General features: G+C 34.6%; 3 protein-coding genes across 3 annotated transcripts; 2 read left to right on the top strand and 1 right to left on the bottom strand.

Moving 5' to 3' along the window:
* The first annotated feature begins 310 nt into the window (after positions 1–310).
* On the top strand, positions 311–6533 carry LOC133692719 (DEAD-box ATP-dependent RNA helicase 46). Its single transcript, XM_062113844.1, has 9 exons — positions 311–450; positions 689–1025; positions 1198–1341; positions 1933–2001; positions 2534–2803; positions 2977–3327; positions 3512–3789; positions 4864–5238; positions 5654–6533. The coding sequence occupies exons 2-9, from the start codon at positions 702–704 to the stop codon at positions 6222–6224; spliced, it is 2382 nt and encodes a 793-aa protein (XP_061969828.1). The 5' UTR covers positions 311–450; positions 689–701; the 3' UTR covers positions 6225–6533.
* A 1678-nt stretch (positions 6534–8211) lies between these two features.
* Positions 8212–10839, top strand: LOC133669772 (transcription factor MYB118). Its single transcript, XM_062090084.1, has 3 exons — positions 8212–8858; positions 8989–9115; positions 10276–10839. Exons 1-3 carry the CDS (start codon positions 8212–8214, stop codon positions 10837–10839), a joined length of 1338 nt encoding a protein of 445 aa, XP_061946068.1.
* An 8368-nt stretch (positions 10840–19207) lies between these two features.
* Positions 19208–22881, bottom strand: LOC133700810 (phosphoenolpyruvate/phosphate translocator 2, chloroplastic-like). Its single transcript, XM_062124491.1, has 9 exons — positions 22131–22881; positions 21564–21686; positions 21337–21489; positions 20725–20810; positions 20510–20594; positions 20247–20366; positions 20058–20135; positions 19633–19762; positions 19208–19467 (listed from the first exon to the last, which is right to left on the bottom strand). The coding sequence occupies exons 1-9, from the start codon at positions 22506–22508 to the stop codon at positions 19385–19387; spliced, it is 1236 nt and encodes a 411-aa protein (XP_061980475.1). The 5' UTR covers positions 22509–22881; the 3' UTR covers positions 19208–19384.
* Between the last annotated feature and the right edge of the window lie 1143 nt (positions 22882–24024).

Raw genomic sequence — 24024 nt, 5'->3', positions numbered from 1 at the left:
AATATAAAAAAAAACAGAAAAAAGGAGTTAAAATTACAATCCTTGATATTTACTCTATAATAAAGATCACAGGAACATTAATTCATCTACACTGTTTTTTCTTCTTAAAATTTTAGTTTAATTTATTTAATTTATTCACTCGTTTATTTATTTCATTAGTTTAGGAAAAAAGGGGAACAAAGGGACTAATGTCAAGGGTTCCAAACAAGAAGGACTAAGTTATAATTGTTTGAAAACTTTGAGACCAAGAATAATAATTTACTCCAAAATAAGTAATAATATCTGCTCCGCGTTGCTGCCATATTCTATAAATACACGCTCCGTGGTAGGTGCCTCCCTCTTTCCTCTCTCAACACTCCTCTCTCTAAAAAGCATCTAAAACATTCAGAGAGGGTGGGAGAGAGAAAGAACCACAGCATTCCTCTTTTCTCTTTGCAACGACGCCGTCAGGTACTATTTTCTCTTCTATGGTCCAAAATTATTATTGTTATTTCTAATATCAGATCTGAATCTGTTTGATCTTAGAAAGTATAGAATCAAGGGTCTCTGTAACCTGTTTGATCGATGAGAAAATACTTGTATTAATTAATTAGATCTGCCTTTTCATTTCTTTCTTTTTTCTGATTAATTTTTATTTTTTTTAATTTATTTGTTTTACTCATTTAAGCTTATTGGGTAATTATTTTAGGGTTTTGATTAAAATGGCTGCTACAGCGACTGCGTCTTCCGTGGGTCCAAGGTATGCACCGGAGGACCCGACTCTCCCGAAACCATGGAGAGGTTTGGTTGATGGTAAAACCGGTTACCTTTATTTTTGGAATCCAGAGACCAATGTTACTCAGTATGAGAGGCCTACTCTGCCGAAGTCTGTTTCGTCACTACCCATTACTTCTTCTGTTCAAGTTCACCAGTCTTCTCATCGGGGGTATAATCCCTCGGTTAAGGAAGATGATAGGTATGGAAGAGCCAACAATGCTGGATCAAAACCTGATGCTGTAACCAAGAGTATTAGCAGTAGTAATCAGGTATGGATTGCCATCAAAGTTACGACAGTGTTGATATATGATTTCAAACCATAAAGAATGTGAATGTGTGGTAGTATTGAATTGTCTGTTTAAGCTTTCCTGCATATAGATCCTCACCAAGATGTAATTTTGTTTTGCGGTGATCTGATGCGACGTCCTTAATTTTTCTTAGAGTGCAAGAGGTGCAGCAATTCAATCTGAAAATGTCCCAAATGGAACAGCCAATGGACTCTCTGCTCGGGTATATGGATCATCAGCTGGAGGAAGTGGTATGTCTGGAGAGGCTTATCGCCGCCGCCATGAAATAACTGTCACTGTGAGTTCATGGATTTCCTTGAATGAGTTTTGTTTTGGTGCTTCTTACATGTGGTGTGCTGTTTATGCATGGCATTTTTACCTGTCCATCTTATGAGACAGACTGTGAATCTTTGTTACTTTTTCTCGGAAATTTACGAATAAGTATGTTCTCAAGCACATTTGGAACTTCTTTTTATGCTAATATCTCTGATCAAGCAGCTTGTTAAATCTGAACATTGAGTTAATTTCAGATATTCTCCATAGAACATTGCTGTGAGAATTTTGGATCAGAATCGTCATACTAATCCATTGCCAGTAATGACAGGGACCAGAACTTGCTGAATATTCCCTTTATTAGCTTAATCTATCTCTTTCTTCCCTGCTTAACTGCCCTATCACCGGACATGATTTTTTTTTGTGGACATTCTTATAGGAATGTTTGATGTTTGCATTTAAAAATAGATTAGCCTATTTGCTACATAATTATTTTTGTGAAATTAATCTGTGAGAGCATGAGTGGTTTAGAACCTGCATGCAGTCCTTGTTTATATTAACTTTGTAGTGGATCATTAGATAAGATGTTAAAATTTTCCCTGATAACTATTCACAGGGTGATGAAGTGCCCCCTCCTCTAACATCATTTGAAACTACTGGCTTTCCTTCCGAGATTTTAAAAGAGGTATGCGTTTCTAGTTCCTTATTCTCTCTGTGTATAGAGAACCTGTGGCGTGGAGCTCTTGTAAGTTAGAAAAACCATGAAAAGTGTTTCTCATGCTAAGTTATGTGATTGATGGAGGTCCAATGTTGAGTTTCAGACTCGTTAATGCTTTTGCCCTCTGTACTTTTTGTCGCAGGTGCGATATTTGCTCCTGCGAGGAGCTAATGTCGTACGCTGTGCTGCCCTCCCTTTGGGGCCTTGCATATAATTTGGAGCGCCCTTATATGGTGGACCATTTTTTTGGGAGGGTTTTCTGAATCGCCCAAGTTCGTGGCTGGGACTGTCATTGGTGATGTTATAGTCTACCACTTGGTCCGAACGGAAGAAGAGGCCTCCTCCTGCTCCAGCTTGCATCAGCAAGCATTTGCCGACTGCATATGGGGGATGATGCTTCTTCTGCCATTCGCCACTCTATAAGTCCAAAGAAAATCGACCAGAATCTTGAAGCCAGTACCTCAGCTTATGGTCCTTGCTGGGTTTTTGCTTTTTCCAGGTACTCAATGCAGGGTTCTCTGCCCCAACTCCAATTCAGGCACAATCATGGCCGATCGCATTGCAAAGTAGAGATATAGTGGCCGTTGCCAAGACTGGTTCGGGTAAAACACTAGGTTACCTAATTCCAGGCTTTATCCATCTCAAGCGCAGCTGTAATGACCCTCGACTGGGTCCAACAGTGCTGGTACTGTCACCAACAAGAGAACTGGCAACACAGATACAAGTTGAAGCTGTGAAGTTTGGAAAGTCATCAAGATTTTCCTGCACGGTATGCTATTCATGGTTTAATATGCATGTGTTATGTAGATCTGTTCACATGTATGTGTATTTTCTGGTCCAAAATTATTTGTTGATCTATTTATTAATATATTCTGAGTTTTTTTTTTCATTAATGCCTTTTTGTGATGGTACTCATGTTTTCTATGATATGTTGTGTTTCAGTGCTTGTATGGAGGAGCACCAAAGGGTCCCCAGTTAAAAGAACTAGACAGAGGAGCAGATATTGTGGTTGCCACTCCTGGTCGCTTGAATGACATTCTTGAAATGAGGAGAGTTAGCCTCAGTCAAGTTTCTTACCTTGTACTAGATGAGGCTGATCGCATGTTGGACATGGGTTTTGAACCCCAGATACGAAAGATTGTAAAGGAAGTGCCTGCTCGTCGCCAGACCCTCATGTACACAGCAACTTGGCCAAAGGAAGTTAGAAAAATTGCAGCAGATCTTCTTGTCAATCCTGTTCAGGTTAACATCGGCAACGTAGATGAGCTTGTGGCAAACAAGTCAATCACACAGGTCTGAACTCTACCTTTTCTGTTCTGATGAAGCCCAAAGTAAATTTGTAAATTTGGACTTTTAACAAATAGATTAGATGTTTTGTCCTTTTAAACTTCCTTCCATTTCAGTGTAACTTAAGAGCAAGAGTATATTCATAAGCATTTGTTTGGTTGGATAACTTGTATGTGTTATGCTCTTTCAGTATGTTGAATTATTGGCACCCTTGGAAAAACATAGACGGTTAGAGCAGATATTGCGGTCACAAGAATCTGGATCAAAGATTATTATTTTTTGCTCAACCAAGAAGATGTGTGATCAACTTGCTCGCAACCTAGCCCGCCAATTTGGAGCTGCTGCTATTCATGGTGACAAATCTCAGAGCGAGAGGGATTATGTTCTGAGTCAGTTCCGAACTGGGAGGTCTCCAATACTTGTAGCTACTGATGTAGCTGCTCGAGGACTAGACATTAAAGATATCAGGTTAGGGACTGTCCCTATATATTGTAGCTAGAATGTTTGTATTGATTACACACTGTGGTCTTATTAATTGTTAAGTTATTTAGCTTCAGGGAAATGGTATACAGTACAGTTATAATATCTTGATTCCTGAGCCCGGCTGCATGCTGTATTTCTTTGGGATGTCAGCAAATTTTGAAAAATTTACCTTTTCTTCTCTTAGGCTATGTTTATTTGAAAAACATTTTTAGTTTTCCATGTTTGGTGCAACTTAGGAAAACCAGTCAAAGGAATGTTTTCCAGAAATTGAAAAATTATGCTTTGTTTGGGGGAATTTGTTTTCCCCTCTCCACAAAGGGAAAGCGTATCCTAAAGATTCAATAGCTTGAAGAACCTGCAAAAAAATTGTATTAAAGTTATTATCATTAAAAAAGATAGTTATACCAATTTTATTATTCGAAAAAGGTAATATGAAGTTGATTTCTGGTTCATGCCAAATACTGGAAAACATTGTCCAGCGGTTTTCACATAAAATAGCCAAAAATCATGGATACTTTGTTTTCTCAGAATAATTTCCATGGAATTTGTTTCCAAAATCAGTTGGTTTTCTGGCAAACAAACTGAGCCTTAGTATTCCTGCATTGAATTAATCAGAAAGCAACCTAAGTTTTAATCAATATACCTGATAAATTTATGCAAAGATTTGTAGAACTTTCTGAAAAAAGTGTTTGGAAAGATTTTTCATTAGACAAAGCTTTGGACATCTTTATTTGCATCGCTTACACTAACTAAATGAGAATTCTAGGAGTTTCAAGTCTTTATTTGGAAGCACATGTGTCTTCTGCATCCCATTGTGTGCCCTTTTGTGCAATGGCTGCCAGTTTTTTGCTCATGCAGAAGCTTTTTATATCTCGATTCCATCATTCTGTCATTTGGATTTTCTATACCAACTAATGTTTGGATGATGAACTTAGAGGAATATGTTATGAGTTGTCCACACTTCATTGATACCATACATGTTTTTTCACATTTCCTGATTTTCTTGTCAGTTGACAAGATAAATCACTATGGTAATAATTAGTTTTGAATTTGTTTCAGAGTGGTTATCAATTATGACTTCCCTACTGGAGTGGAAGATTATGTTCATAGGATTGGGAGAACTGGGAGGGCAGGGGCCACTGGAGTGGCCTACACATTCTTTGGTGACCAGGATGCAAAGCATGCTTCAGATCTCATGAAAGTTCTGGAAGGAGCAAATCAGCAGGTCCCTCCAGAGATACGTGATATGGCTTCACGTGGTGGTGGGGGGATGGGAAGGTTTAGACGTTGGGGCTCTGGCGGTCATGATGGGGGGCGCGGTGGACGCAGTGATTTTGGTTATGGTGGAAGGGGTAGTTGGGGAATGTCCAACTCCTCTTCTAGCAGACCAGAAAGAGGTGGAGGCCGTGGAAATGACCATGAGTCGCGGGACAGGTACATTGGCTAATTTGAATTATTCATAACTTTAAATATCTTATTTTCATTTGGGCTACCTTGGAAGTATGAAGTGATTTTACATAAATGGGAACTTGTTGCATCCAGCACAGCATTTCTTTTATTTAAGTTATTCCATTGTACTAATAATGATTGTAACATTGTTTTTTTTTTTGTTTGTCTTTTGCAGTAGCCTTATTTTTTTGTTTTCTTTCAACTCCATGGCAATCTGTTTTTTGCATTTAGGTTCTTCATGATTTTAATAAATGACCTTTGCGTTTTGCTATCATAAGAACTGTTTTATGTACTTTATTTGGGTTAAAGTTGAATTTGTGAAGATGCAAATGAATTCCAAGCTATTACTGCTGTTCCTAGTGTTGTAACGGTAGGAAATGCCTTTGATACTTGTGGACAGGTATGATCGGGGATACGGTGATGGACATGATAAAGGCCACAATCACAATCGGAGCCCTGACAAGGGATCAGGTTGGGGTGATCGCAGTAAAAGTTGGAACCATGATAAAAGCCATAGTCGGAGCCCGGACAGGCACGATAGGGCTCCACCAGTGCGCAGTTTTCACCAGGCAATGATGGAAAAGGGTCGGGCATCCATCCCTGTTCAAATTCAGCACGAGAGGTCTCGATCACCTAGTGCTGGTGGTAGCAGTTTTCACAAGGCAATAATGGAAAGGAGTCGGGCATCCCCACCACGTCAAGTCCACCGTGAGAGGTCTCGATCCCCTTATCATGGTAGTGGTGGGAGTTTCCACAAGGAAATGATCGAACAAAGTCGGCCATCCCCTTACCATGCCCAGCAGGAGCGGGGGAGATCACCGAGCAGTGGACATGATAGAGGATTTAATGCTGGGCCTCGTTCTTATGTTGGAGAAGAAGAGGAGGAGGGAATGATTCCAGCCGATGAAGATGGCATGATACCTCCAGATGATAATAGCATGTTTCGAGGAGCAGAGGAAAAACGCCACTGATCTCCTTGATGATGGTTTTGCTGATAGTAGATGCGGTCCGTTTTGTTTTGCTTCGAACGGTTCCTTTTGGTGCAGCCGCCGAGAGCAGGGGAATCGTAGCGATAACAAGGGGAATAAAGGTGGGTAGTTGATTTTTGGTGGATGTGCCCCTTAATTCTGAACAATGAAAAACTTTAACCGGAAGTCCCCTTCTCAGAGATTCTGTTTAAATGTATGTAACATAACAAGCTATGAATTTTATAATTTGTTTTCTGTACAACTCTGCAACCATAATCCTTTCAGTTAATCTTCTTGAGCGTTTGGTCGAAAGTATTTGAACAGTAATCCTTGATATCTGTATTTCTGTGTTCGTAATGTCGTTTATGTGCTTGACTAGGAATGATCAGCCGAATCATTATTAATTGCTGCTGGAGTTTCAAAAATGAAACATTCATTTGAGAAAATCATCTCAGTTCATGCTCTTGGATGTCCATCGTCTCCTTCCTCTCCACAATAAAATCTCTCAACTCATTCAGTTTTGTCCATTGAAAAAAAATCATGCTTCTTTCGAGGGCCGAAATTGGTTTGTCCCAACGGACCCTTTTTCAAACAAATTTAACAAGAGCCGAAGGCAATGAAAGCTAGGCTTAAATGCCTGCCTTTGAAGGGCTGGAGCCTAGAGGTAATGAAAATGTTAATTAGCAGCTGCAAGATTACAAGTCTTCTTGAGCAGCAGGAGTCAACATGGAGTGATAATTATTAATCCTAACATAATTAAGCTAAAACTTAGGGCATTAACCACAGAAAAAACCAAAATAGTTATATGCCTTTACATGACCAAAGATTAGGCTCACCTTTAATAAGACAATGAATGGAGAGTGATTCCATTAGAAGCTACCTAGGAAAGGCATTAAGTATGCAGCCTGTCAAATAGTTTTATCATTCAATGTATTAAAATAATATATTTTTTTATTTTTAAAAAATAATATTTTTTTTATTTTTAAAAAATAATTTTTAATATTAGCACATTAAAACAATTTGAAAACATTAAAAAGATTTAATTTTGAGATAAAAAAAATGAAATATTTTTAAAATATAAATACAAACGGGACTGCTACTGGAGTTAGAAAGATTATAAATGAGATATAACTAGTCATGTAATGTAAGGAAAGGTGAAGTAATCCCAGTCCCTTCTTCTTCGCCCAGCAACTTTAATCAGCAAATATCAAGTAATATTTTTTTTTTTTAAAAAAAAAAACAATGCCTCTAACTTGATCATTTCCAATTAGCAATTATTGACTCTCTTTTCTAATGACTAAGATAATAACATTTAAGGCAAGAATTGTTAGCAAAAAATAAATAAATAAAAATTAATGGCCAAAGGATTTGTCCACGCCAAATAGATGGTAAGTGCACTCACTAACTTACCATCAGGGCAAGGCCTTAAACCTCATACCAAATTGCAAGCAAATGAAATCATACATACATACATGCATACATACATGCATACGTGTGTCTTCAGACAATTGATGAATTGAACTATATATGATTTATTTACTTGTAAAATTATATAGACTAGATTTTAGAAGAAACGAAAGGGCCTTACATGGATGCCACGTGTCCTCCAAAGGATTTTCCTAAGATACGAACCTTGTGAAGACATGGTGATCATCAATATTGCAAAACAAAATAAAACAAACAAATAATCTCACAAAATAAATAAATAAATAAAATAATAATAAATTTCACCGATAGCAATAGAAAAAGAGAGCTAAACGGTCACTAACAAGAAGCAATATTAACCCTTGAATGTAATATCATCAAAGGCTAGAAATCAGCCAAGTGTACACCAACCCTCTCTCATTAGTCATTTCACCAATAAAGCCCCTAGAAATCAACATTAAACCAGCCTCCCTTCCTATTGCTCTCTCTCTCTCTCTCTCTCGTTTCTATTCTCTCTAGGGCCCTGGCTAGTGGCTACCCTCTCTACTGCATGGAGCTTAATACAATGCTGATTGATGAATTTCCTTTCCTTTCAAGCCTTCTCTCTGAATACAACTTGAATCCAGAGGGAACTAATGACTTTTCCCTTGAAGAGGCTCTCTCTTCCAAGGGCCTCTTTTACAATTTTCACCATCTTGGTTATGGCCACCCCACCAATATCACTCCCCCCTATCTTGATCTTGGTCATTTTACCATTGAAGGCTCCTCGCAGAATCCGTTTTCTGGAATTTCAGCAACATGCATCGACCCGGCTCGCCTTGATTCCTTGGCAAGTGGCTTCTCTAGTCATGATCTCAATGCTTATACACCCACAGTAGTACCTTTGTTGCCTGCAGGTTGTGGGGATAGGCTATTGCATGGCTTACAAAGAGGACCAGTTCGGGATCATGATTATCAGAAAATATCTGGAGCTCGCTCCTTGAATCAAAAGGAGATGAAGGAGCAACGCGGGTTTGAAGAAATCGGACGGACGAGGACCGCTAACAATGGGGTATCCACAGATGAGGCCTCATGTGTGAGCACTGAAGATTCTAAGCATCACAAGCAAGTTGATCATCATAGGAAGGCCAAGAAGTTGCTACTGGAAAAAGACTCCAAAGTTCATAAGAAATCTCAAGTTATCAAAGGCCAATGGACTCCTCAAGAAGACAGGTAGATAGGATTCTCACTTTCTCTTGCTGTTTCTTTTCATTGCTTATGAATTAGGGTTCTTGCACATGTCTGCTATGTGTTATCAGTACTTGAGCTAGAAGGAACTGACTTTGTGAATCTCTAATGGTAGACTATTAGTGCAATCGGTGAAGCAGTATGGAATAAAGAAATGGTCTCAAATTGCAAAGATGCTGGAGGGCAGAGTAGGGAAGCAGTGTAGAGAGAGATGGCATAACCATTTGAGGCCAGACATCAAGGTTTCTCCGCCCTTTTCATCCATTTTCTCCTCTCTTATCTCTTGGTAGTTATAGATATAAATATATTACCTTCCTTATACATGGCCAATTAATAGCAATATAACTACATTTATGCACCTACTAAATTCACATAGTATATAAATACTCTTCTTATAGATAAAACGCTGAATATTTTACCTTCGATTTTATAGAATTATCGAGAAAAAAGTTGTTATATTTATAAAATACAATCTCTCCATCTTGCTTTAAGGTCCTTGTCGATATAGCTTACAATTTCAAATTAAATTTTGTTCGCTATTAAAGTTGTGACAACGCATTGACATGCATAGTAACTGAGTGTCATGAGTTGTCACACATAATAACTCGTCGAAGCAAATCTTACATCAAGGATAATGAGTAATGCTGCTACTGTTACTTTTTTTGAAAAAAAAATGTTGGAATTACCTTCCATTTTTGGAGAAATAATGAGAAAAAAGGTCGTATATTTATGAAAGACAATTCTAACGTTTTATTTTAAGTGTCTTGCCACCAACATCCCACTAGAATAAATCATAAAATCTCATATTTGGTCTACTAAGGAAGTAGTGACAACGCATCGACATGCATGATGACTGAGCGTCAAGCTGGATTAGAACTTACTGAAAGAAATCTTATCTGGAAGATAACGAGTGATGCTCTTGCCACCCTTTAAAAATATATATATATATATATATGTTAAAACCATCTTAAATTCTAGAGAATTACATGAAAAATAGGTGGTATATTAATAGAGAAATGATGCGTGATAAAGCTTCGGTTTTAGTCTTCAAAAAATATATAGAACATATCGGTTAAGAAAATTATTATGAAATCTCAACTTTAGATGACTACCATCACATGCATGGTTAATTAGCTTCTCTACTTGCTTTGATTTCTCCATTTGAATATATATATATATATATGTTTGTAGCTATAACCCTAGCTTGGTTCTATTGTATTTGATCGATTACATGTATGTGGTCATGCTTGTGCTTGAATGAAGCTCTATGATTTTAATTGCTATCTGGACCAAAAGGCATGAACATTCCTTCCACTACTTGACATTGCGTTGTTTTCCTTCTAAGCACCACAATATGCATAATAGTAATGTCATATCAATATATAATTCATCCAACATGCAGAAAGATGCATGGAGTGAGGAAGAGGATGAGCTACTAATCAATGCCCACAAAGAGATTGGAAATAGATGGGCCGAGATTGCCAAGAGATTACCTGGAAGGACAGAGAACACCATAAAGAATCACTGGAATGCGACCAAGAGAAGGCAATTTTCAAGGCGTGAATCTGGAAAGGACCTGGATTCTAAAAGCACCCTCTTGCAAAGATACATTATGATGGTGACTTCATCTTCATCAACTCAAGAAAATAACGAGGAAGAGAAAACTGAGGACGTTAACTCCAATTCACCTAACCAAAACGAGAGCCCAGGTTCATCCTCGACAGATTTGGAAATCCCATATGGACATGGCCATAACAACGAGGCATCCAAGTTGTCTTTTGACACAAACTTGTTTAATGATAGTTACGGGTTTATGTCCTTCCTGGAAGAGATGCCTTGCAGCTGCGTGGTTGATGAGAGCAATATGGAGTTTGAGATATCGGGATTGGATAGTTTGATGAAGGGTGCCGAGGTGAAGAAGGAGATGGATTTGCTAGAGATGATCACCCAAGGAATTAGTCACTAAGCTTTTCTTCTAATTGCTTTCAGCTGCATGCAAAGAGACTCTTCTTCGCGAAAATCTTCATGGTCATGAGGGTGTAATTAAGTAGTGGGCTTCATTTCTTTTTTCTAGTGGAATGCTTTCAATGTTTGTTTTCTTCCTTGCACCAGCAATGCTTTTAGGCTTGTTTTCCCCAACTTTTTTGGAATTAGGAAAGTCCATGGACTAATTTGTAGTGGATATATGTGTTCTTATAGATATATATTTCGTTTAGGTCATTTCAGAAAGTTAACAAGCTTCAAATTCGTGGAATATATACATGCTAAAAGTCTAAAAACCATCAGTGTAAGAAGAAGCATTCTCTCTTCACATGTATGGATAAGGATGGAGAACAAGTATGCAAATTGATTCATGTCAAGACATTTCATTTTATCTGGGCACTTCAAGAGGGCGGCCATACATTAATTATACCATGGAGGGAATTTCTGACAGTTTAACAAATCCCTCATGAAATATAAATTTCTCAAGTTATGCGACTAGCTAGGGGAGCCAGCCAGCCCTCCTAACTTAAAAAACAGTAGGTTTGGCCCCAGAGATATTGTTTGTTATTTGTCTCTATATAACTACAAGCTATATAACTAAAAGATTTTACACGAGGGACCTCTTAAGAAATTCCACATATCCAATAATCTTATTTTTAGGTATGTTTAAAATATTAATAATATGATTTAAAAATATAAAACCATCTTATTACACATAATTAGTAATCATATTACACTGCCAGAAAATTAACAACTACAAATAGAAATATCGATGAAATGTTTTAGTTGGTAAATTATAGTGAATTTACATATAAAATATTCTCTTGCTATATTCATCGGTAAACATCGATGAAAATATTCTCTTGGTATACACCAAAAAAATTACAGTGGGAAAATAAAGAATTAAAACAAAGTAAAATTATACAATGACATGTTATTAATTTATACCGACAGTATTAATACTGTTCGTAAACTCGTTGGTAAACTGCTCACTTTTTTCTGGCACTGTTCATTATGTCAATTACAAAGGGTATCATCGATGGATTAATTCTATCGGTATTTTTCAAAGAGCTCTGGAACTATTCATTTTTCAATTGCATTGTTAAATATTATTCCTTACAAACAAAATCACTAAAATATTGAAAAGTCATCGATGATACTTTGGGGGTTTCTGAAATTTTTTTATTAAATTAAAAATTTTAATTAAATATTATAGACGAAATCACTGATGGATTGAAAAGTTGTTGGTGATATTTGAGGGGTTTCTGAAATTTTTTTATTAATTAAAATTTTAAATTAAATATTACAAACATAATCACCAATGAAATAGTTAAAAATATTAATATTTAATTATCTGTCGGTAAAATGCCCTAACAAAAAGACTAGAATTCCTCATATCATTCAAACACGTTGTTTCTTCTTCTTCTTCTCCTTATGTAAAAAACACTAACATCCCTTTCTTTCTTTCTCTTCTCAACTCAACTACTTCTCTTCTATTCTCCTCCACGCACAGGTTTGGCTTCTCCTCTCTTCTTTTTTTTCTCTTCTCAGGTTTTTTTTTAATTACCATATTTTATGAATTTGTTTTTTCTTTTCTCTTCTCAACTTCACTCGCAATTGTATTAAGGTAAGATCTTTTTTCTTCTATTTTTGTGTTTTTTTGCATTATATTTGTTTTTTATTTTATTTTTAAATTTTTCTGTTCTTAATAATTATATGAATGTTGTTGTAGGATTTCTTTTCATATGAGATCAATTTTGTTGGATTTTTTTTGGGTCAATTTTGTTGTTCAATTTCAATTAAATTATTTTATTTGTTGATAGGTTAGAGGTTCTGAAATAGGTTTCCTATGTTAGATGGAAATTGTTTTTAGTTGATTTGTTTATTTGCTGCTGTTGTTTATTTTTATGTGTTATTTATTTGTTGTAAATCTGTTTGAGTTGATTTTCTTCTTTTTCTTTTCCAAGAAACTCAGTTCCTGAGTATTATAGAGTATTGATTTATATTAATTTAATTATTTTCTACTTTTTTAAAATAGATTTTTAAAAAATATTTTTAAATAATTACCAACGGATTAAGTCCAATGTCGGTATATTCTAGAGAGTTGAAAAAGAATTACTGTAAATGTTATTGTTCCACTGTTTTATCACTGACAGAATTGCATACAATATTTTTGTCGGTTATATGGCAAAATTCCCAAGGAAAATACCGACGGACTAAAACAGGTGAAAAAAAAATTGGCACGCTTTTCCAGTAAGTAAATCCATCGATAATTTTACTACCGACAGACCAAAAATTACCGAGAGAGTTTTACCAACAAAGTATTTCCATCCATGAGCCCGTCGATAAATTTTTTAATAACAAATGAGAATATAAATACCAACAAAAAATTCCATTGGTATTTTTAAGAATTATGATAATGCTATATAAGGAATTTACTTGTTTATGGAGTAAGATTTCATTAAAATGTAAATGTTCAATAATGAAGCTTGTTTTATATGGTTTATATATATATATATATATATATATATATATATATATATAAAATAATAAAAATGCCTTGTGGAGTGATAGGGTGGGTGAATTCTTCACCAAATCGGGCTTTCACTTAATCCATTTTCACCCAGTCACCATAACCTAACTCTGATTGACCATCTTTCTTTTGTAACTTACACCTAGTCTAATTTTGAGAAGATTTGTAGTTGCAGTTAAGAGTTACCAGTGACATCGAGATCTAATTTAGTTTTGTGTTTTTGAAACCTTAAGATTTATTTTCAGAATCCGCCTGATAGTCTTATTATAATCAACAAGGTTTTCAAAACCTACCCAATCATCCAATCAAAAAAAAGAAAGATGGTTAAGGGTACACATTCTATTAGAACAAAATATGGCTTCAATCCAAATCAAATAAATAAGTAGTTTAATATTTCAAATACATGAAAAAAAAACATAATATACTCATACTAAAAGACTTAGGATTATAGTCACTATTCATTTTCTTTTTAATGAATTATGAGAGTTTTATAATTAGTTGTTATAGCCAATAAGAACAAGACTTGTTTAACAGAGAAGAGAAAATAAAATATCAAATTAGTAAAAAAAACATACTTACAAAGCAATACATTTAATCATAATCATACTTCCAGAGTCTCTAAATAAAGGTTATAACCATGTAACTAAATTAGCTTATTTAAGAACTCCTTGGCTAAATGATCCACAACATTACTCTTGTCTCTATGAACATACTTAAAAATCACAGAAGGAGCAAATTGCATGCAGTGAGAATATCATGGAATTCACCTTGCATGCATAGCATGATGTTTTCTCTTTTAATCCAAGTAATAACATTATAAGAATTAAACTCTATATAGTCCATTAATTTGAAAAAGCACAGATGCAATCAATACTCAAAAGCAATGCCTTTTGAATTGCCATGATCTCATTTTCATTGGAGTTTATATAATTACTTGTAGAGTAAGAAACAAATACAATTAAATTTATCTTCATGATCTCTTAGAACTCCACCAATTCTTGATGGTCCTAGATTGCCACTTGTAAACGCATTAACATTCCATTCCAGCATACTTGTAAAATGAGGTATCCAGGATGAGTCACTTCTCATTTTTTGTCTTATAATTAGTCCGTATAAAAAGACCATTTGATGAACATAGTAAATCCAACCCACTATAGCATAAACATCCATAATTATATATTGCTCCAATTGTAGCCCTATGAAAATGAAAATAATACAAATCATCCCAATCTCTTTCTTCCTATTTAAAAATCAAATTATTTTAAGCATTCTAGACTGACCAAACTATACTAAAAAAGAACAAACACCACTTTCTTTCTTTCTTTTTTGCATAGATCCAACTACTATGCTATTCCACAATAAGAACAAATTATCTAGAGACTATCCACTATTTTCCTAACTAATCTACCAACCATGATCATAACATCCAAACCATATCACAATATAGTACAATATGATTAATAGTTTTTGTCTCTTTTTTACAAAATAGGTAGATTAAATCATTGCCTTGTAACATTCATCTTCAATGTAGAAAGTCTTTTATAGATAATTTATTGAAGATAACAAGTTATAGATGAATATCTACCTTTAGTGGAGCACAATAATACCATATATCTAACAAAAATGATTTTTTCCCTTGGTAAAATAATTGACTAAAAAAAAGGTGCAACACTTTATCGAAAAAATCTCTTTGAGTTTTGGTCTCCATACCTTCCTATCATTAACATTTTGGCTTAAAAAGAGACCACTGATAGCAATTGCAATAATTCCTCTTCCTTTACCTTTTCCTAGTCCCATAGTTTTCTCCTCCATGATAAGGACCATGTCCAATTGTTGTCATTCCAGGTTTCCATATCTGAAATCTTAGCATTTGGATTTGGATTTCCACAAACTACATAAAGACTAGGAAATCCAAGCATGAGAGCAGAATCACCTACATATTTTGAAGTCCAAAATAAAGTGTGATTCCTATTTCCTATAACCATTGATATTTCATTTTAAAGTCCAAAAAAAATTATTTCATGCCATTGATGGTTGTACAAACACTACTTTAAATAGCTGAAAGAGTTCTTGAGAATTTTAGAACCAGCCCACTATTTTTAGATTGATATTTCATATCTATAAAATTCCTCTGAGCTGTTGTGACATCATTATTAAATCACCATAACCATTTAAATAACAATGCCTTATTTTTTTTACCAAGATAGATCGCACTCCCAAACCCCTTCTACCTTTTAGTCTAGTAAGAAAATTTCAAACTACCTTACTAACTTTTCGAGTACTCACATCTCCATTGAAAAGAATATCATTTGCATGAATTTAATCTTCTTCGTTAATCTAGAAGAAAATTTAAATAATGACATATAATGGAATGGAAGGGTACAACACAAAATTGACATTGTTAAGAATCGTGCCTTTCCAAGACTTAAAATAAGATTTTAGGTAAAAATGATGATTTTGAGTTATGATTTGTTTAAATGGTGAATTTGAGTTAGAAATCTTGATATAACAGTAGGTGATCTGTGGAAATTCTGGTTTTCAGGTTGAAGATGACGGAATTTCAGTTCGGTCCCTCAATTTATGAAAATTACAATTTAGTCCCCGAACTTTGGAAAAATACAGATTAGTCCCTGAAGCATAATCTGAGATTCTGTACAGAATTGAGGATCAATTATGGGCAGAATTCCAATATATTTATGAACTTATGACACTTTCAATTTAGTCCTCCCATTTGATAAAATTATAATTTGACCCTAAAAATTTGATAAAATTCTAGAATGGTCCCTGGAGCATAATTAGATATTCTAGACATAATTAAGGATGAATTATGGGTGAAATTGCAGTATAGTCATAAATTTATGATATTTTTAGTTTGGTCCTCCAATTTGACAAAAATTACAATTTAACCCCTAAAAATCTACTAAAATTCCATAATGGTCCCTGAAGCATAATTAGAGATTCTAGATAGAATTGAGGATTAATTATGCATAAAATTACAGTATAGTCATGAATTAATGATATTTTTAGTTTAGTCCTCCAAATTAACAAAATTACAATTTGACCCTTAAAAATATGATAAAATTTCAGACTGGTCCCTAACTATAATATTAGCCTTTTCAGATTGGTTTGATGAATAATTAAGGGTTATTTCAGATTGATTTGATGAATAATTGAGGGTTATTTAGTGAATTATTATCAAGTTTTATTATTTGTTTTCTTATGAATTAGATTTCGGGAAAACCGTTTAATTTTTGGGTTTTGGGCAAAATGACTATTTTAGTTCAAAAACATATAGGGTTATGGAATAGACCATTAGTTAAGTGTATTAAATAAGTTATACATTCTTTTTGAGTCATTTTTTAATATGTCTCATTTATATTTAGATAATCCTGATATTCTACCTGCGAGACATCAGTAAGATTTCTTTTGATATTTGCTTTTGAGTTCTGTTCACTTTTGAGTCAGGTGAGTGAATAATTTTTCACATGAATGACAAGTATTATAAATATTTGAATTGTTAATATGAATTGGATCACGCTTCTTGATAATATATATTATTATCCTTGTTACGATAAAGCATGATCAATTGTTGAATCTAAATTCTTGATATGAACCAATATATATTTTTAATTGACTTCTAAATTGATAGCTCCTTATTTGATTGATGTCATGAGTTAAACCTTGAGATATGAATATGTCTGTTTGATTATGATTATGATTATGAACCTATGATATGTCAGTTAGAATACCCATGCTAACAGGGTAGTGTTAGTCTTTGTGCACATCGTATCTAAAACCCTAGTTGGTCGGGTGAGTCACTAACTTGTGTGGACTGATCATCCCACAGTATGGAGCCTCATGTTCATTGCATTTTGATTTTCTAGCAAGCTTTACCTTATGATATTTTTCTTATGGCCTATTTGAGAAACCTTATTATAAAAACCTAAAGACATAATTGTGTATATATTTCTCATTGTTGTATTAGCTCGTGTGTCTATCTTGAACATTATCTACTCACTGAGTTGTTGAACTCACTCTCTCATTATTTATCTTTTCAAGCTTATAACTTGTTAGCATGTCACTATATGTTGATTATTATCCTTGTTACGATAAAGCATGATTAATTATTGAATCTGAATTCTAATTATATATATATATTGAATTGACTTCTGAATTGATAGCTCCTTATTTGATTGATGTCATGAGATGAGCCTTAAGATATGAATATATCTGTTTGATTATGATTATGAACCTATGGTATGCCAGTTAGAATACTTATGCTAACAGGGTAGCGTTAGTCTTTATGCACATCGTATCTAAAACCCTAATTGGTCGGAAGAGTCACCAACTTGTGTAGACTGATCATCCCACAGTACGGAGCCTTATACTCATTGCATTTTAATTTTCTGACAAGCTTTACCTTATGATATTCTTCTCATTGCCTATTTGAGAAACCTTCCTATAAGAATCTAAAGCCATAATTGTGAATATATTTCTCATTTTTGTATTACCTCGTGTGTCTATATTGAATGTTATCTACTCACTGAGTTGTTGAACTCACCTTCTCATTATTTATCTTTTCAGGCTTATAACTTGTTAGCATGTCATTTTTGTTGGACCTTCAGAACCTACTTTTTTTGTTGTAAATTGTACATTTTCTTTATATCTAGTTAGTACTCCACAACTATGAATGTGTATTAACTCTTGTATTAAGACAATCAAATTATATTATAAAGTTGGTTTTGTTGTTATTGTTGCGTTGAACTCTTATTGAGTTATCTAAATGATAAGTTTGTATATGAGTTTGGGTTCGCATAGGTATTGAACTTTAGAGGGAAAATTTGTTTATATGCCGGTCATGGATCCGGGAATCGAGTCGTAACAAACATTATTAAACAAAAATGGTGATATAAGGTCCCTTACTGAATTCTCTTCTACATTAGAAACTCATTAGATGATGAGTCATTGAAGAGAACATAAAGATTAGCTATTGAAATACTTTCTTGAATCCAGGAAATCCATTTACCTTTAAAACCCATAAAACCTATGATTCCGCATATGAAATCCTAAGACATTGACTTTTGAAAACCCACTTTTAAGAGGAAGCCTTGAACATGATGCCTTCGCATACTACCTATAATTTTATTAGCCAACAAAAAACTACTAAGGATCTTCCTTCCTAAAATGAAAGTCAACTGACTATCACTAATCAAGTCATCCATGAAATATTTAATTCTCGAGGATAGGATCTTGGCAATGATCTTGTATATATCCCATTCACAAGACTAATAGGCCCAAAATCTATGAACTTACTAATACTTTTAACCTTATGAACTAATGTGATGTATGCATCATTAATTCCTTTAAACATCCTGCTAGTGTTTTAAAATTTCAAAACTAGCAAAAAAATCTCATCTCGAATAAATGGCCATGTTTTTTTTTTTTTTATAGAAATTAAAGTTAAATTCATCAAACCTTAGAGCCTCGGAGACTTCACAACTCCACACACTGCCTCCTGAACATCCTTCAATGTCACCTCCCTCTCCAACCAAACTAAGGAGACATTACTTAAAGTCTTAAATCTTGCACTTCTTATGCAAGACCTAATAGCGAAATTACTACTTAACAGGTTGTCCAAAAAAATTGCGATGGAGATGATTGGTTTGTTGTTATTGAAGATATGGGTTTGGGTTAAGAGAGTGATGACAAAGTTTTTTTTTTTTTGTTTGCTCAAAGAAGGTGGTGGGTAGAGTTTTTTTTTTTTTTTAATCAATAGAAAACTTGTAATATTTAATATAAGAGCTATTTAGTTATTAAATAAAAAATAAAAATAATCTTATAAATAATTATATTTTTTGTTGTTTTTTTTTTAAGTGTCAGAAATACTAGACGCCACACAAAGTTTAGGATGGAACTATAATTTTTTAAACTATAGTCGATAAATGTAAAACAAACCAAACTACACGAAGCTATGGATAATTTTTCCAAAGGAAAATCATGCAGCCTTTGGCTTTGTCTTCGACTTCACCCGCTTTGCTCTTGAATACAAGAAGACTCCAGCAAGGGCCATAGCAGTTCCTGCAGTTAATCAAATCACCAGCAGGTCCATGAATTAAGAAACAAGAAATATCTTCAAATAGTTTACTTACTATGGAATGTGAAGGAGGGATACTCTATCATGCTATATATAGCGCATTGTAGTTTAAAGGACCTCTCTCCTTGAACCAAGAAAGAAAAACTTACCAATGGAGTTTATGGGCGACACAGGAGTTTGAAAGAAGATGACTGATGAGACTATGACCACCACACGCTTCACGCAATTTCCAACAGCATGTGTGACAGGATCTACCATCTGTAATATCATGTAGGAGACCTGCAAGGAAATCAAATAAAATTAATCAATGTCATAGGCAGTTCAGTCGTCACTTTGGAGCTGATTCGGCCCGGATTGCGGTGAGACTACTGTAGACATAATCTATGACAGGATTTACCTCTGCTTGCTATTAGCAGATAGATTTTATTGGTTAAGGGTTGATTACCATATTTTTCATTCTTCTGTTAAACAGCTACAATCCCTATAGTTATTCATTCCTGAGCAGTGGCTGGGATGTTGAGAGTTATATATGAAGCTATGATAAATAATGGATACAAAGCAGTAAGAATATCACTTGTTGATAAGAGTGGAAGCAGAATCCGGCGAGAAGAGATCTTATGCATAGCTCTTTAACATTCAACCCTTGGTTTGCCTGAAACATGAAGAAAAGAAAACATCATGCATCTTTCCGGTGGCTTTTGAAGAATCAAACTATGATAGTTTGGAGTCCAGGTTAACTAAAAACTGTATGTATACTACTCACAGCAGACTGCAGGTATGATGGAGTAAACTTAAAGCCTTCCATGAAAATAGCAGCAGGAACCAGCAGGATAAAAGAAATGATGGTTATGACAGAGAAGAGATTGACGTTGTCCAAAGTTTCCTATCAAGAACAAGGTGATGCTGGTTACGGGCCTAATCAAATTGACCATAATAAACAATTCAAGTACTAGCAGAATTACTAGAATAAGATTAGAGAAATTAGGTTTGAAATTCTTATTCCTGCGAAGACCTCCCGCCTCTTACCTCTTTGTTAACCATCAACTTTTTGCTAAATACATTTCGTGACTGGTTAGTCACATTGGAAGCCATTGCACTACAGAAACCGATCCTGTTCATGTCAAAATAGCTAATCATACTCAAAAGCAGGTAAAACATGGACTCGAAGATCATTTATTTTAGACAAATCTAATGCATTGAGTCCTTAGTTCACCCAAAAATATATAAAATTACTTTCTTACCAATTAAAAGAGACCTCAGTTAATGATGCCAAGCCTACTCCACCTACTAGTGGCACAAGAGAGGAAAGTACCCAGAAAGCAGGCGTCTGTTCCCAGAGTGAGAAAACTAATCATTTTGTCTTACAAAATAGACTTTATAACTGTGTTGTTGTATGAAAAACAAAAAATGAAGATAATAGCACGAACAAAGGCAGCTTAAAACATTTAGGGACAGCACAAACTGCTTAACCGTAAATTCATTGCCACTGAATTAGGGAGCTTTATGCTTCTTTCTGACTACACCTCAGGGGGGTTTTATTTTCCAGGACAGCATACACTGAGTTTCAACTGGGGAATTACTACCTCTTACAGTTTCATTAATATGTATGAACTACAATTGAATGAATATCTACAGCCTTACACTTTTTTGAATTTGGACGCCTATTATTCTTATGGTATTGGCAAACGAGCATTAATCTACAATTTGGGTTCCTAAACAAGGAATTTTACAGCAGCATTATAGCCCCAGCGAAAATGTTTTCGAAGTTCTGCTAGACACACCTGCAACAGTACTTGTTACATCCCAAAGATCTACAGTGGTAAGATTGTGAAATTCTGATCACAAATCCTTACCTCGCCAAGAAACAATCCAGCAAATAACACTGTGAAAAAGGGTTCCAAAGCTTTGATTGTATGAGTGAATGAGACAGCAACCTTTCCCAGACTAATATTAGTAAGAAGGTTACCAAATGTGTGTGCTACAGCCAAAGGTAGGATTGCTAAAATCTGCGAAGAGAACGCGATAAGTGACAAAATATACGGAAGCAATATTGATTCTTCAGTCCGATACCAGCAAGTACCTGTGGACGAGTAAGCTTTGGTCTGTTGCAGAGATTTAGTGCCCACATTATGATGATCATCACAGTCCCACAGCCAACTTGGAATGCTGTAATTGTTGCTGGAAATGGATACACCTTCAGAACCTACAACAAAGAATAGAAAACAGATTCTTTCACTCTTCTCAAATACTGGAATGGAGATGAAAGGAAAACTAGAAATATTCACCTTTCCATACATTTGCTGCATATATTATTATATTTATGTCTTGTTCATTTCCTGAAGAAGAATATCTCTATACTGACTAAATAGTTAATTATAAGTGATGAACCATTAAAAAATCACAATTTCGCTTCCTTAGTATCCAGTTTTGTAGCTTTGAGAGCACAGCTTTTCTTTGTAGAATTAATTATATTATATATTAGATGATAGCACAGTGACATAGAAAAGACGAAGCGTCACCACTTTATCAGAAAGACATAACCAAAACCATACAAGGTATATAAACATCAAAAAATAAAAACAAGAATGACAAATCAATTTCACGAGGTGAAATGAAATGACATACAGAGAGAGATATGTAAATGAACCTGCTTGTTAAAGATGTTGAAGTAGATATTCAAAAGATACCAAATTCCAAACATAGCACCTAGCTGCATTGTCCTAGCCGCATCACTTGACTTCTCAAATTCACCAGTACTGTCAGGAACTGAGGCAGCCCGGACCTTGATACTGCCATATCCATGATTTCGACAGATAAATGCAGAGATTCGAGTATTGCAACTCAAACAACAACCCGACAGGGAAGTTTTTCGACGAGAGAAGCCATGGCAGCAAACAGTATCAAGCGGTTTTAAAGAAGGGAGGTTAATACATGGGCTAAATCTGGGGCTAGAGTGAACATATAAAGGTTTTTGTGGTCTAAGAACTGGGGTTGAAAGAGACAGAGCTAATGCCGTGCTCAGCATTTTGGAGTGGAAGAACAAGAGAGAAAAGGAGAGGCAGAGATTCTTAAGCGTTGCATGAATAGTACAAAAGCCTTGGTTTTGTTCTTGACACCTTGTTTAATAGCAGTTGCATTTCAAGCTTTTACTGGAAAGTGAAGTTCTAGGAACTAGCCATTGTTCAACGAATCCTTCATTTTGTAGCTTGTTATCTTAGCTAAAACTTTGACCATCCCATCAGAGTTGATTAACAGATAAAGAAGTTAATCAATATTTGTACTAAAGTAACGCCCACATCTGCCCGCTACTTGAAGAAATGGATTGGCTGACCGAAAGGACTCCATAAAGATCTAGAATTGGATAATAGCTTTTAATTACAGATAGCATGTACTGACGGGCTGCTGTTACTGTCGGGCGAATCAGGGATGGGAACTAAGAGGTTGACTTAAAGAGAAGATTTATTTATTAATGGTGGATTATTGTGGTTAGTCATTTTATAATTTTAACGGTGGTAAGCAAGAGTTTCGAAATGAATGGACGATACGAATTTCAAGTTTCACAAGTAGGAAACTCTCTGAGACAAACTTGTGGCTTGCAGTACTCCATTTTGAGACCGGCAACTATCATGGACACCGATCATGGACCACCAGCCTTGGACACGATTGACATCCCACAGTCGATTTCCGGGAACTTTACTCCGACGTAGATCATCTTTCTTGACAAGGGCTACTTAATCTTCATTTTCTTCGGAAAAAAAAATGGAAAACTTGAATTAAATTGATAAGTTACTGCTAGATGCCATACGTAATTGAATCAAGTGGCATTTGCATCCCCACGAGAGTGGATGATTTTATTATAATAATGTGATATTTAGTGGTATTATTATATTTATGTAAATATATTTTTATTATTAATAAAAAATTAATTTATTTTTAATATTTATATAATATTAGATTAGTGAATCTAGAATAAAGATAAAATTTATAGGACAAAATATTTTACAAATAAAATTACAAAATTATTATAACTACGAGGTTCTTATTGCATCATAGTATTTTTTTTCTAAAATATTCTTGATTAATACTCTTTTAAATATTGGACATTCATTATAGTCATAAAAACTTGTACATATTATGTTGTTTCCTTTATGAAAAAAAAAATTATTCTCAGAAGCCAATGTACGTTCTTGTCATAAGAAATGTACACTGAATTGATTCGCATGAGAATTTTATGTAGAGCTATTTCTATGGAAAGGCTTACGTGATGGCTGTGTAAGTGATCCTTAGATTTAAAATCACTAAATTATCTTATATAAAGAATGTTATGTTTTGATCCTGTTAAATGTTATCTTAATAGAGATAATGAAATGACAAACATTAGGTATAATATGAACTATATACAGGTACTTGAGTGATCAAGTGATGATTTATCACCCTATATAAATTAGTGAAAATACTTCATCAATTCTCAAATAGTATTGACTAAGAAATCCTTGGCCAAGATAGGATGAAATTTGAAAAGAGTTTCAAATCTTATTCAA

The sequence above is a fragment of the Populus nigra genome, chromosome 1, assembly GCF_951802175.1.
Source record: "Populus nigra chromosome 1, ddPopNigr1.1, whole genome shotgun sequence".
NCBI lineage: Eukaryota > Viridiplantae > Streptophyta > Magnoliopsida > Malpighiales > Salicaceae > Populus > Populus nigra.
Note: the sequence above shows the minus strand (reverse complement) of the source record. Positions and strands in the feature narration are given on the sequence as shown.

What these genes read in the sequence shown, in the direction of transcription:
- LOC133692719 (XM_062113844.1), top strand. Translation starts at nt 702, where the DNA reads ATGGCTGCTACAGCGACTGCGTCTTCCGTGGGTCCAAGGTATGCACCG. An exon ending in GCCATGAAATAACTGTCACT is followed by an intron (nt 1,342 to 1,932) that starts GTGAGTTCATGG and finishes AACTATTCACAG; the next exon opens with GGTGATGAAGTGCCCCCTCC. An exon ending in CAAACAAGTCAATCACACAG is followed by an intron (nt 3,328 to 3,511) that starts GTCTGAACTCTA and finishes ATGCTCTTTCAG; the next exon opens with TATGTTGAATTATTGGCACC.
- LOC133669772 (XM_062090084.1), top strand. Translation starts at nt 8,212, where the DNA reads ATGCTGATTGATGAATTTCCTTTCCTTTCAAGCCTTCTCTCTGAATAC. An exon ending in TGGACTCCTCAAGAAGACAG is followed by an intron (nt 8,859 to 8,988) that starts GTAGATAGGATT and finishes CTCTAATGGTAG; the next exon opens with ACTATTAGTGCAATCGGTGA. An exon ending in ATTTGAGGCCAGACATCAAG is followed by an intron (nt 9,116 to 10,275) that starts GTTTCTCCGCCC and finishes TCCAACATGCAG; the next exon opens with AAAGATGCATGGAGTGAGGA.
- LOC133700810 (XM_062124491.1), bottom strand. Translation starts at nt 22,508, where the DNA reads ATGCTGAGCACGGCATTAGCTCTGTCTCTTTCAACCCCAGTTCTTAGA. An exon ending in CTGGATTGTTTCTTGGCGAG is followed by an intron (nt 20,811 to 21,336) that starts GTAAGGATTTGT and finishes CTCTGGGAACAG; the next exon opens with ACGCCTGCTTTCTGGGTACT. An exon ending in ACTGAGGTCTCTTTTAATTG is followed by an intron (nt 20,595 to 20,724) that starts GTAAGAAAGTAA and finishes TGACATGAACAG; the next exon opens with GATCGGTTTCTGTAGTGCAA.